General features: G+C 36.7%; 1 protein-coding gene across 1 annotated transcript in view; it reads right to left on the reverse strand.

Moving 5' to 3' along the window:
• LOC110853552 (protein artichoke) overlaps positions 1 to 14243 on the reverse strand; it is a 208977-nt gene that overhangs the window by 52368 nt on the left and 142366 nt on the right. The window contains exons 6-10 of the mRNA XM_035854233.1: positions 11127 to 12181; positions 6409 to 6618; positions 4076 to 5342; positions 1447 to 2435; positions 197 to 700 (exon numbers count right to left, since the gene is read on the reverse strand). Of these exons, the coding sequence (XP_035710126.1) occupies positions 197 to 700; positions 1447 to 2435; positions 4076 to 5342; positions 6409 to 6618; positions 11127 to 11417 (3261 nt within the window). The 5' untranslated portion in view covers positions 11418 to 12181. The remainder of the gene's footprint in view (positions 1 to 196; positions 701 to 1446; positions 2436 to 4075; positions 5343 to 6408; positions 6619 to 11126; positions 12182 to 14243) is intronic.

Raw genomic sequence — 14243 nt, forward strand, 5'->3', positions numbered from 1 at the left:
TAATATAGTTCGGAAACGAAATTTTTCTAGTGGTACTTTGCCTATATATATAACTTAAGCCAAAATTTTTCGTAAACCGTGACGTCCTTTAAGCACGACCCCTCGGAATGATGCAAGTCTTACACTTTGAGCAAATGAGGGGAATCTGGCTCTGATTGAAAGTTCAAACATGTGAAATGAATGATATTCTTCTTACCTGAAGCCCTGCGAGATGGGGATGAAAGGGCTGCAGCGTTTTGATCGAGTTGTGCGAGAGGTTGAGTGACTTCAGTGTAACTAATCCAATGAAGGAGTCGTGCTTTAAATCCTCAATCGCGTTCTCACTCAGGTCCAGCAAGTTCAGATTTTGCAGCGATGAAAACCCCGCCGGCGGGAGGAGGGTGAGTGGATTCCGCTTAATCACGAGGCGGTGAAGGCGCGGGTAAATTTTAAATTCCTCACTCGTCAAAAAACTCACGTTCGTTTCGCACAAGTATAAATCCATAACGGAGAAGTTGCGGGAGGGATGATTTTCCGTGTAAAAGTTGATCAGTGGATTTCCGCTCATGTTTAAGACGAAGGCGGACGTTACGAACCGTTCGGAAAATGCGAAGGGGACTTTTTGGAGGGAGTTGCCCCCAAAGTTTATCTGGGTGAGGGAAACGTTACGGACGAGATCGTCGGAAACGCGGGAGATGTTGTTTTCACCAAAGTCGACGACCTGTTGGAGAGGGAAAGGATGCGTTACTGACTTTGTTTTATGTAATTGCATTATTCATAAAGTTATCTAAATTACATAAGTTGGTAACAAATTTATAACTGCGGTGATCCCCAAAGTTTTTAAAGTGTTATACATTAGGCATATGATTTCCGCAAAAATCTACTTTTCCAAAAATTTCTAAACTTTTTGAGGTCATCTATAAATCATTGTCACCGTTGTGGATGCAGCGAATCTGACATTATTTTCGTGAAACAAACAGTAATTATTATTTTAGTGGCGTGAATACTTAGCAAAGTGAAAAACTTAAATCCGAAAATTTATAAAATCAACATAAAATGTACATACCTCTAAATATATGATAACAAAATAATATTGCCAATTTCATTAATTTTGGATTTTCGTGTAAAGTTTGTACAAACTTCACAAACTTACGATTCATTCAAACAGCGCCGTAGCGACACTGGAGAGAGGTGGAGAGACACTCTCCAGGCCGTACAGCCCAAGGGGCCGTACCGTCAAGGTCAGCAATAAAATACACTAGGTAAAATCAGGGTCAGCAATAAATCAGCAATAAAATAAGGGATTCAGTAATTTTTGGAGAGCATAGTGAGGCCGTACCACGGCCAAACTCTCCAGGCCGGACAACACGTCGCTACGGGCCTGCATTCAAATTGCACCAGTTGTGTTTAATTGTAAAAAAAATCAAAATTTTATAACTCAAACCAAACAATATTATTCAGTCTCACCTGCAACAAGGGCGTCGACTTGGTCATGCTTCCCCCCATAATTTTCGTCAATCTGTTGTCATTCATATCCAACTGTTTAATCCTCGGGAGCATGATTCTGTTCAGATCCAGCGTGTTGATCCGATTCCCCGACAAGGTCAAGACCTCCAAAAGCGTCGAATTTCCCAACGCCTTGTATGGAAACGCTCTCAGCCTATTATGCCTCAAATGGAGCTCCCTCAACGGAGAAACCCCTGCCCCCGCCTGACCTCCACCGATCCCCGCCGGAATAAAAACCGAATCGGGTATGTGACTAATGAAGTTATCACTCAGTCTTATCACCGCCAAGTTAAGGTTCAATTTAAAGACATTCCCGGGCAACGAGGTGATATGGGATTTTTCCGCCGAGAAGAAATTCAACGAGGGAAATCCGTCCAACATATTTTCGTCCATGTCGGTCAAATTATTTCCGGAAATTTGCAGCACCTCGAGCCTTCCCAGGTTCAATTGGCGGACGACCGAGCCGGTCAGGTCGTTCTGTTGCAGGTCCAATTCTTTCAGGGCGATTGGAGGTGATTGAAATCGGGGCGAGGTGAGACTACCAGTTTCCCCGCTTGATAGCGAAGAAGAGGACGATGTGGCGGGAATTCCGATTAGAAGCTCGGACAACGTGTTACAGCAAATTTTCAAAATTTCCAACCCCGCAGGATGAAAGGTGGACGCGTAGTGGAGCGATTGTATCCTGTTTGTGGAGAGGTCGAGGATTCTGAGGGAGCGGAGATTGGAGAAGGAGCCGTCTTCCAGCGTGCTGATATCGTTATGGGATAAATTTATCTCTTCAATAAATGCCAAACCCGAGAAAATTGCGCGGTTAATGGTCTTGAGCTGGTTGAAGGACAAATCAAGGTATTGAAGGGCTTTGGTCTGCGAGGAGAAAGCGTCGCCGTGAATCCACGAAATGTTGTTCCTCTGGAGGTACAGCCGCTCGAGGGAGCGAAGCCCGGAAAATGCTGGGGAGAAAGCAAGATCATGATTTTAGAAATTATGTAATCGTGTAATGTGTAAGGGGAAGCGGAAAGAATGGAGACACTCTAAATGATAGGGCGAGAGAGGAAATTTGGTTTGATTTTTGAGGTAAAAGTAAGTAGAAAGCACTTCCAGCGCATTTTTGTAACCTAGTAAATTTAGTTATTTGCTGACTGTAAATTAACTTTTATGTAACTCAAGTTCAATAGATTACGAAGGAAAATAAGCTTATAAAACTATTCCAAAATTTATCAGCCCACTGTAATAGTTTATTACTAAATTACAAAGATTTGCGTGAGAAATTTTTTCTCAGAAAATAAAATATGTTGCAGTATTGCGGGACAAATGGCTAACATCTTAAGGCTAGCTACTTATAGATTGAAATTTCCTTGAATTTTTGATCTTATCTAATAACTTGGACGTAGTGATTTTTGGAAAGACAAATTTAATTTTATGCGAATTTTCTGCAAGATTATGATTTGAATTAGTTACTTATTTTGTAAATTATCACGCCATTCGTAAATTATGAAACATAACATATCCTTTTAAACATTGCAGATTTGAATCGCTTTTTGCAGAAAGAGGACGTGATTTTGTACGAAAAAAAATTGCAAAGGACAACGTCGTTACTAAAATACGATACATTTTACATTAAGGTTATCGTGGTAGATTTGGTGTAATTTTGCCAAGAAAATGACAAGATTTTGTATGAGCAAAATTTCAAGTATGGAAAATTGCGAATTTTTTAGATGTTTTTAGTGAAAGCCTTATGAACAAGCCTTACGTGAACAAGCCTTATTCAACATTTGTCTCTCCTTCACAGTCTGTCCATCCGCTCCCTTTCATCAAAACCAAATAGTTCTGGTTTGTTACCAAGTTACAAAGAATTGAAATTTACAAAATTAACGAAGTTTACAAAGAGTTGAGTTACGAAGATTCTCAGAGAAAGGAAAACAAATATAAAGCGTTATTTATGACGTTAATGCTAACAAGAGGGCTGACCACTTACAGGTTACATTCGACGTGATTTTTGGAGAAAGGTTAAAATGATCTTATTCAATAAATAAGTTTGGATTAAGTGTTTTTTGGGGAGATGAAGCTAATTTTATGCAAAGGTTATGATTTTAGGTACGAATATTCGTCAAAGTATCAAATCTAAATTTTAATCGTTTCAATTAAATTTTCAATTTAGTAAAATAGGCGTTTAAACTTTACCCTAATTATTTATTTAGTTTTGCAAACAACAACGCTCTTTGTAAAATACAAAACATTTTACATCTAGTTTATCATTGTACATAGATCTGACAGTTTTTTTAAAGAACAAGGACAAAATTTTGGACTGAAAAATTTTAAGTCTAGGAAATTGTGACTTTTTAAAATATATTTTTAGTGAAAGCTACATGAAAAAGGTTTATGCAACCTTTGTCTCTTCTTCACAGTCTGGCAACCTTTCCATCTGCTCCCTTTACCTCCCCGTCCCATTAAAACCAAATAGAATTGTCCTCTCCCAAATTACATCATCCAAAAAAATCCAAAAAAAGAGAAAGACCATTTTCCCTCAAAAAAGAGAAAGCTTTGCATGCATCTCGACCCATAATCTGATTAATTTCATCCTTTTCCTTACCTCTCTGACCCAGCCGAGTGAGACGATTATTCCCCAAATAGAGCAGCGACAATGTCGTCTGATTAGCAAACGCGCCATCCGAAATCCCCTTAATATTATTATGCCCCAGACTCAACGAGCTCAACTCCGTTCCCGGTAACATGTCGGCGGTAACTTTTTCAAACGAGTTTCTTGACAGGGTCACGTGCCTAATCCGCCTCAAATTATCCAACCCTTTGATCCCATTCAGCCGATTATTTTCGAGGTGAACCTCCTCCAAGGTTTCCAAACCTTCCAAAACACCGGCGGGAATGGTGGTAATTTCGTTATTCTGTAGTCTCAGTTCCCTCAACCCGCGGCAAGTTTGAAACGTCCCGGGAACAACTTTACCCAACAAATTCCCATCCAAACTGACCGAAGTGAGATGTTCGTTACGCAGGAAGACGTCTTGTGGTAAAATGCGGAGAAAGTTGTCACTTAGCCGGACTTCCGTTAAATTTTTGAGCGGGAAAAATATCCCCGATTCGAGATATTTTACCGCGTTTCCTTGCAAGTAGAGGATAGAGATTTGGGGCGACCCGAGAAAAGTGGGGGACGTTAATTGAATTATGTTATTCCCGTTGAGGAACAATTCTCGAAGTTCGAACAGGTTTTGGAACAATCCTTCGCCGATTGAGTGAAGGTGATTATTCGATAAATCGATGGACACGAGTTTCACGTTTTCTTGAAAAGTGGGGGACGGCAGGAGGGACAATTTGTTGTGAGAGAGGTCGATAGATTCGAGTTCGACGAGCGGGAAGAATGTGGCGGGATCTATCACTTCGATAGAATTGAGGTGTATCGAAACCGTGCGAAGGTTCCGCATCGAGTTGAACGTCCCGCGATGCAGGGAGCGGAGGTAGTTTGAATTGAGGTTGAGATATTTGAGGAGGGGCCAGTCCATGGAAGTGGTGGTCGGATGGTGGGGCGCGTTGTTTGCGGGGAGCAGGTTGTTGGGCGGGGTTCCTGCTTTGAGGGAATTTCGAATTACGTCGAACGCGCCGGATTTTTTTGAGCGGGAAGGTTCGGCGGGAGGAGGTGGGGGAAGTGTCGGCGGGAGAAGGGCGGCCAGGTCGGTGAGCTCGTTCCAGGCGAGGGAGAGGGACGAGAGAAGGTGGAGGCGACGAAGGGCGGGAAACGGAACGGTTTTCAATTTGTTTTCAGACATGTCGACGTCCATGAGGGTTTCCTCGAGGCCCCAGAAGGCGTGTTCGGACACGTTCTCGAGCAGGTTGCCTTTCAGGTTGAGCTGAAATTTAGGAATTTGATAGGTTTCATTAGGATTTATTAATAAAATTTAATAAAGGATTCAAGTGTTTAAAAATTGTAGATTAAAAAAATATATTTTATTAAGTTATAAGTTTCGTTTTACTTTTTCAAATTTTTAGGTAAGATCGTAACTTTAGTTTATCGCAGTTCATAAAATTACAAAAGTTAGTTTGGAGGACTGCCAGAAATAAATAATTTTGTGAAAAAAATAAATAAATCATTTTTTCATTTATGAAGATTCGGTAATGATGAATTAACTTTAGATTTGATGGGGGAAAACCTAAATTTAAAAAAAAAAAGATATCCGCATATTCTTAAAATCGAGAGTGAAAGTTAAAAACTATAAATTTTAGGATGAAATAAAAACAAGGAAAATTCTGAATCATTGCATTCAAGAAAATACTTTCTCCACGCCGTCAAATAACTAACTGCGTCAGTGGGAAAAAAATTCGAATTCTCAGAATTCTTATCGTTTAAACAAAGCTGGGAAAGTATTCGCATTTGGTTTGGACACATAATGACCCAAATCTACAGATTTATTCCTTAATCTTCCTCCAAATGATGCGATACTTTTGATAACGCGAAATGAACATTGGAACGGAAATGAGGTTTATGTCTGATAAGGACGTCAATTCGGATTAATGTAGGAGAAAGAAAGAACATATTTTTTGGGTGGAAGAAATGCGCAAAATTTTGTGCAAAATGTAATGTCTAAAGCACACTTAAAAATTTAGTAAAAATTATCACCGGATGTGAACTACATGAAATTCTGCTAAGTTAGTAGGGACTGGGACTTGTAAAGGGACGAAAAAAATATACATATCTATTTTTTGCTGCTATTAAAAATTATTACATGTAACAATTTTTTAATAGCAGCAAAAATTTGTAAAAAATTGGTACAAATCTTATTACCAACAATTTTCACTTTTAAAGTAACAACCTTTAATTAGTAACAAAATTTACCAGATTCATTAGAAAATTATGAAAATACTGAAAAAAGTCATTACTAAATTGGCAAAATTTTACAAAAGTATTAAACGCTTTACCTTCTGTAGTAGAATATTGTGGAAGCTGTAAGGTCCCAATTCCTGGACTTGGTTGCCTTCAAAGTCGAGAATTTTCAATCGTCGCAACGTCGACAGCGTGGTTTGCGGTATGAATTTTAGCCGACTGGAAACAATGGCCAGAGACTCCAAACTTTTCGACAGGCCGCGCAAACTGTTTTCCGCCAAGTCCTCCAGTGAGGAGTGCGATATCTGCAATTCGCAAAAGTAAAAAGTAATTAATTATTTGTACACAAGGAGGAATTTGTGCGATGAATAGGGCGATTAATGAGAAATGAAACGTCAATCAAGAATCGAATGCGTGGATTGGGTACACTGTAACAAATGTTGTAGTAAAATTAACTTCGGAATGACGAATATGCCAAAAAGTAACAATAATTGCCTATCAAATTCAAATTTCTGGCCACGAAATGAGAAAAGTAGTTTATATGTATATGAAAGCAATTTCTGTAACCCAGTAAACTCCGTAAATTTTGTAAACTTACAAATTGTAATAATTGTGATATTTTCAAGCCATTGTTTATCTTGAAAATTAACTATTTATTTATGTACTTGATATACAGATCAACTCTCCATGTGTGCAGCACATGTTGTGTTTAAAAGTTTATGTTGGGTTCATCTTACTCTGGTTTGAAATCTTTAATGTCATAAAATTATTCAAAATTTCGAAATCTGTGCAAGATGTTGCAAACATATTTACTGTATACAATGCCAACCGTTACTTGTTTAACGAATGCTTATAAAAAATATTCTTGCATGGTTTGCACAGTTTACAAACACGGTACTGAATCTTGCTTCATTTTGTTTCTATTTATTTACAGCTAGACTTTTCGAGTATGAAAGTTGTAATTTTATTAAAATTCAAACCCAGAAAATCAATTGGTTTTCGAATCATGTTCTTTAAAGCAGTGTTTCCAACATTTAAATTGATTCATGTGTGCAAAATTAAGCTAAACGTGAGAACTGTGGCATGAATTTGATCCAGCTTTTATAGAATTATATTCAAGTTTGGACCGAAAAGTCAAGTCAAGCCAATCCAGAAACAAGAGGCGAACTGTATTTATTGGGCTGACCGAAATCTGATCGAAGCCAGGAAGTCGGAGGTGAATGACAGGAAACAACATTAAAGTAAAATAATGGAGGAAACAAATGTACCCCGAGATTTACTACCAAGCGGAAAAAACTTTCCCTTTTTGAAACACACGAAATAATACGCTAAGAAAACAAACGCTGATCCTACGCGTGTCGTAAATGTTTGTAAAATATTTTGTTTTGCAAAATCCTTTTTTGTTTATTGACGTCTATAAAATTCGTACCTCACAAGTAAAACATGACGTTTATAAATAATTAGATAAATGTACTTCAAAATATTTCGCATGATGCAAATCAGATTGAAATCCATGCTGGATGAGACTGATGGCGTGTTTTTATTTTTTTAAATGCAATTTAAATTGCACCATTTTATATAACTTGCGCAGCTTACAAATATGCGAGCAAATCTCATCTTGCAAAATTGTTGAACTTTGCAACATCATAATTTCCATAGCGTTGTTTAAATTAAATGCATCATGTTATGTCAAAATTAGTTTGAATCGTAGAAATTCAAAGTATGACGTCAATATGAAATTGCCATCAAAATGTAAATATTGACCGGAATATAAGGTCGCATGTGCGTGAATAAAAGTTTAAATTTTATAACAAGAAAATATGCCATTTTTTATTTGTAAAAATATCAACCCAGAAGACTTGTATTAAAATTTGTAACATTTGGGGGCGTAACTAAAATTACTTAAAAAATGAAAATGCACTTTGATCCCTACACCAAATCTTACATTTTACAAAATTGTTAAACTTTGTAACATTAGGATTTACTAGAAACGTTGTTTGAATTAAATGCATCAGATTATTCAATTTCATGTCAAAATTAGTTTGAATTATGGAAATTCGTGGTTTGACGTAAATAAGAAATTTTCACCAAAACCTAAATTTTGACCACTAAACCAGGTGCTCATATTCCTTAGTAATAAAATTTAAATTTTTTTTCAACAATATCGAATTTTCTAACTTGAAAATCAACCCAGAAAACGTTAGTTGTGTTAAAATGAATAAATACAACATTTTTTATTCATGAAATTACTGAAAACTGAAAATGTACTGTAATCCCAACACAATTTTAACACAACTGAAGATTTCTGGGTTGATTTACAAATCGGAAAATTGTATATTCTCCGTCCCATGACTCCATCACATTTTCACTTTTAAGCACCTGATGCTAATTTTAATATGTACAAAATATTTCACATTTTTTGCCATCACATCACCTGCAGAATCAATTTATTGATTTTTTTCAGCATGAAAGTCTATTGCTTTCACTTGCGTAATTCACCGTGTGGGAGAAGAGATAATGATAAATCGAGTTCCATCACATCTCACACACGTGTTCGGCCTAAACCTGTTCATCTTAAGAAAGAAAGCTCAAATTCTCTCCTGGATATGTCACATGCTGCTCATCTTTTGTTGTCGGTGGTGGTGGATCGGATAATAATTTTCCGTAACGAAAAGTACAAAAGGTGCACTCACGTCAAAATTTTGTTTTATTTGATTTCTGATTGAGAGACATTGAGAAAATTTACGTCTTGAAACTTATAAGTGCTTCAATCATTTTGCTACCTATGATTACCATTGAAAATCAGGCCACACATCTTTTATTAAGTCAAAGATATCCGAAGATATTATCTATTTATTTGTTTGTAATATAATTTCCATATTGCACTCATTCGCGAAAAGGATGGCGAATTGTGGACAAATATTGCGAAACAATGTTTTGTGGATCATTTCAATAAATAAAAAACCTACGAACACAACTAACATCATAACATTGATTTGTTCTTCTAACGGCGTGAATAGCTCGCAATTTGTAAAATTTCTAGAAATCCTGTGGCAAAAAAAGTTTCAATTTGCAAGATGCAATACTTTTTCATGTACAGAAATATTTTGCGAGGTTTATTGACGTGACTCTGCCCAAAGTAGAATTCCGGATCTGAGGAGAGTAAGCGGATGATGGAGGAAATAATAATTGGAGTCTGGTCTGATCCACGAGAGAGAAAGTGGATGGACAAAGAATGCATTAGTGCGGAGCTTATTGTCACCTCTGACAACATTTCGGAGACAACATGACAGAAATCGAGGATTTTTTAGTGCGATAAAAGACGACAGCTTTCCCAGGAAAAAAAGGGTCGTGCAGGAGGACGTGTTCCTCTTTTCTGGGGCTTCGCAGCTATTGGCACACAAATTTGATGCGACAAAAGTGGAGTTCCTGCACTTAAAACTATTGCAGCTAATGAAAAAGACAAACAAGACCTAGCTCATAATCTTGAATAACTATTGCAAAATTCGAAATTTTTATGGCAAAAAAATATTAAAAATTCCAAAAATTATAAACAATTTTAAAATGACAAGATTTTGATCAAAGTTTAGATCGCTTAAAAAGGATTACAACTTGATGTGCTTGCCTCCTAACGTGGGGAAGTTGCATGGATAATATCACTAAAAGTGCGACCCTAAAGAGACTGCATCCTTTATGCACATCCCCCCAAATTAAGCGAGGACCTGGATTGCATCAACTTGCTTCGCGTACATCAATATTTTCGTCTCTGTTTCACTTCGATCTGAACATATGGCAGGAGTCGTGTCGTGTCACACGGGGAAAAAATTCCCTAGTTCTTAGGGACAAGATATTAATATATATTTGGACAGTTGGGATGGGTGACAATGTCACTGACAAATATGCCACGTGAAGAGGACAGATAAACCACCAAGGGAGACGCAAGTACTTAACGTTAACCTTAATTGCTGGATTTAATTGAACTTTAATATTTATTGTTGGTTATTCACGCCATAAAATAATTCTAACAAATTATCTGATGAAACTTAATAATACTAGATGAGAATATCGTCTACTTCGAAATTATCATGCGATAAATTATGAAGTGAAATATTTGCCGAAAAAAAAAGAAATTTAAATGGTTTCTCTGTGAATAAAAATTAAAGCTAGGTATTCACGTCATAAAACAATTTAACAAATATGATCCAATTAATTATGAGACTAGATAAATTAATTTTCAACTACATACAATTCACATTTTGAGATGCATTATGAATTGCAAGAATTTTGCCGAAAAAAATTAGCATTCTGGTTTCTCTGTGGATAAATTTTGAAATTCTGAAATTGTTGAGAGTTAAGTAATTTCGAAGAATAAAGTGCAGAAATGCATAGAGATCTATAGCCTACCATAGTTCCAGTTACATTTTGTATGCTTCACATTCAAAATAGTCAGAAATAATAAGTATGTCATGTGACATCGAGCGGTATAAAGTTTAAAGTCTTTATAAAATCGTGGAAAAGTGAAATTCATAAGACAATAAGTTACAAGCTGTTTTTTTGAAATATTTTCTACAAGATCTATCGCTTAAAATTGGTGCGACTATAATTTATCGGACTTATTCGGACAAATAATCCATCTCAAGGCGACGTTGACGTGAATAAAAATTTTCTAAGTTATCTAACTGATCTTGAAAAAATAACTTTTCGTTACAAAAATATTATTCACGGTTTTGATTATGGCCATTTAATTTCTTACCAAAACATTAAGTTCGTGAAAAAAGATTTTCGAATAATGATTTCCTGGGGAATTGCTTACCTGCAAATGATACACCGGCGACGTGACATTGTCCGTAACTCCATCGGGCAAAATAGCCGCGCGGGAATCCAAATCGTACACACTGTACGATTTCACCGGGCCGTTTAAAACTTGGAGGGATTTTTTCAGAGCGGGAATGTCACTCCCGCTGCACTGAATGTGCAACTGGTCATCGAGCACGAAACAGGAGCAAAACGGGATTTCTTGATATGCCGGACACACAATTTCCCCATGAATCGTGGTTACGAACAGGAGGGCGACGAAGGCGAAAACGCCGCAAAATTTCGCCATTTTGACGAAAAGTAATATTTTTAACGCTGTTATTCACTCAAGTAAAAAATATGCAATGGTAAATTGTTCTCTTTAAAAGGACTGACTTCGTAATCATCATCATTTTATGAGGTTTTAATATTTGCACGACTTAAACTGAATTTGGCGAAGAAATTTAAACACTCTCGGCATTATACGAATCTAAACTGTTCGTAACGAATTTTTTGCATGATAATTGTCCGCGAAGTTAAATTTATTCATCAGAAAATGATTTTAGCACAATATTTTCCTCCCTGAAACGACCATTGTATTCTTGATTTCTATTTGAATTCAAATCCACTCCGACATCACAACACATCACATTTCGTTTTATCCTTTGAATCCGGTCGAGTCTGTAACGGGAGAGATTTCGTATTTGGGAAGCTTGTGGTTTTGTCGCGATTAAAATTTCACTCTGATTTATTTATTGATGCAAATACGTCGTCTCCTCCTCTCATGGATTAAAATGAGAACGAGAAGTTGCTGCTGCAGCCATTGTTTGTTTGATCCTTGCATTCATTTCGCGTAGCAAAGTTTCATTTGGCTTTGAGGCACAATTTCACTGGAGCAACGTCGAGATGAGATTTTCTTCAAAGTAAATTCGATAATTTGCGTATGTGAGGAATAAATGGGGAGAGATGATGATTTTTTAAGGGGAAATCGCTTTCACTTTGGCTTTCACTTTGAAATGTGATTTGGTTTGGGAAGATTCAGTTTTAGGTTTTGGAGTCCAATTTCCAGATTTTCTGTAAAAAAAAATAAAATGAGTATGGACAAATCGTAGTCTTGTAAATTTTTTAAAATTTTAAAATTTTAAAATTCTTGAAAAGTTCACGGTAAATAATCTGGAAAAAATCGTCACCGTGATAGCTTTTTTATGGGTCGGTAACAATAATTATGCAAGAAATTCAGGTTTTCTCAAATTAATTTCCGCGGAAAAGTTCTGCATACTTCGCGGAAAATTATTCCGCAAAAAATCGATACTATCACTACTTTCATGCACTAATTTATTGCCACTTTTGCCCTTATCGCAGAAAATAAATATGACACGGCTCATATTTTGCATTTTTGTATCTCGCGAAATTTATTTACGCCAGAGGAGAGGAAACCCAGTCCCGCAGAAAATCTGGGGTATTATTTTTTCCTTTGTGTAGTGTTATCGTCGCGTCCCATCATTTTGATATGGGGAGAAAAGAAGAGATTCATATTGTGACTACGACGCCACTTATTTCGCATCAAGATGAACTTTTAGCACGCAACTTTCTCTTCTGGGGGACGTGCGTGAATGATGCGATAGTTTTTTAGGTGGGAATTATGTCGCCAATTTCGCCATGTAAAATTAATAAAGGTTTACTTGACTTGACTTAAAATAAAATAAATATTCGATTTCTTAATTGTGTCATTTCGACCTAATAGAAAATCATTTCTCCATCTGTAGTTGTTACTACAAATCAAAACTTCGAAAATTTCTAATTTTTGGAATTTTAATTGCACAAACTTTTTCTCTTGACAAACAGAAAAAGTTTGCCTCTGAATGGATGACATGCTTTCTGCCGGGTCCGTGAAATGGGTGCTCTTGTTGGTTTTTATCAGGAGGTATAAAGTGGATTGATAGTGATCAGAACATTGTGTTGGTTTTGAAGTATGAAAAGCAAGTGGAGGAGAGAGAACCACTTCCTTCCTTCCTGCCTGCACGGGAGATTTGCGAGGGGCTGGAAAACCCGGGTGTTGCTACTCTTAGAAATTTGATCTTTTATATTTTACAGATAGACAGCGGATAAGGAATGGTTATATTGCTTTATTAATTTCATGGAAAATGTAAAAAAAATTGGCTGGTAATTTTTCAGGGAAAGTTGTGACATCAATTTTTGTAACTTACAACTTTTTGCCGATTTAGGTTGCCAATAATTTGGCAGTAAAAATTTTTAGATATATTAAGCAACAAAAAATTTAGCACCATTTGATGAAAATTTTGTGTGAAATAATTTAAAATTTTATAAACATTTTCAACTAACTTGTGACCGATTACGTTGAGAAATTCGTATCGGAACTATTACGATTTTTGTTTATAAATTTTGTTAACAAAACAGTTCAAAAATTCTCAAATTTTGTCAGTTTATAATTCTTTCAAGAATTTGACACCAACCACATTTTTTACTAGTCACATTTTTAAGAGTGTCCTCCCGGATTTGGGACTTGTTTCAAGAAAATCTATCCGGAATTTTGCACAGCACGAGAGCGTTGGTTGAATTATTGGTCCGGGTAAAAATCTCTCCCGTGATTTGGACGTTTTGAACAACGAGACAAGATTAATGTTTGTGCTGGAAAAGCTGCCACTTTTCTCATCCTGCACCCAACCAACAAGCAGCAGCCGAGGAGGAAGAAAAGGCCTACTAACTAATCTTGCGATGCGAACTGGTGGCTCGGTTTTGTCGGAATAATAATAAAGCAAGACCCAAAATATGCTGCGGCGAGATCCACATCGTCAATAATCCAATCCACTTATCTCATCTGGCTCATATTTCATGTACCACGGGAAGCAGCCGAGTAACCTTTCTTCCATTATGAATTTTCGCATCGACTCGGCGGAAACATAAAATAAAACGAGACCAAAAACCAATATGTGACACGAGATGCATATTATTAGGAACAATATGTGTCGTGGAGTGGGACAACTTTTGAATTTTTCCAGAGAGGTTGCAAATTTGCAAAAATATAGTCATTTGAATTCTAGCTTATCGAAATTTGTAGCGTTTTAAGTTTGTTCCGTGTGATATTCTCGACAACAAAAATGTAGAAGATGATTGA

The sequence above is a fragment of the Folsomia candida genome, unplaced genomic scaffold (assembly GCF_002217175.1).
Source record: "Folsomia candida strain VU population unplaced genomic scaffold, ASM221717v1 Fcan01_Sc008, whole genome shotgun sequence".
Taxonomy (NCBI): Eukaryota; Metazoa; Arthropoda; class Collembola; order Entomobryomorpha; family Isotomidae; genus Folsomia; species Folsomia candida.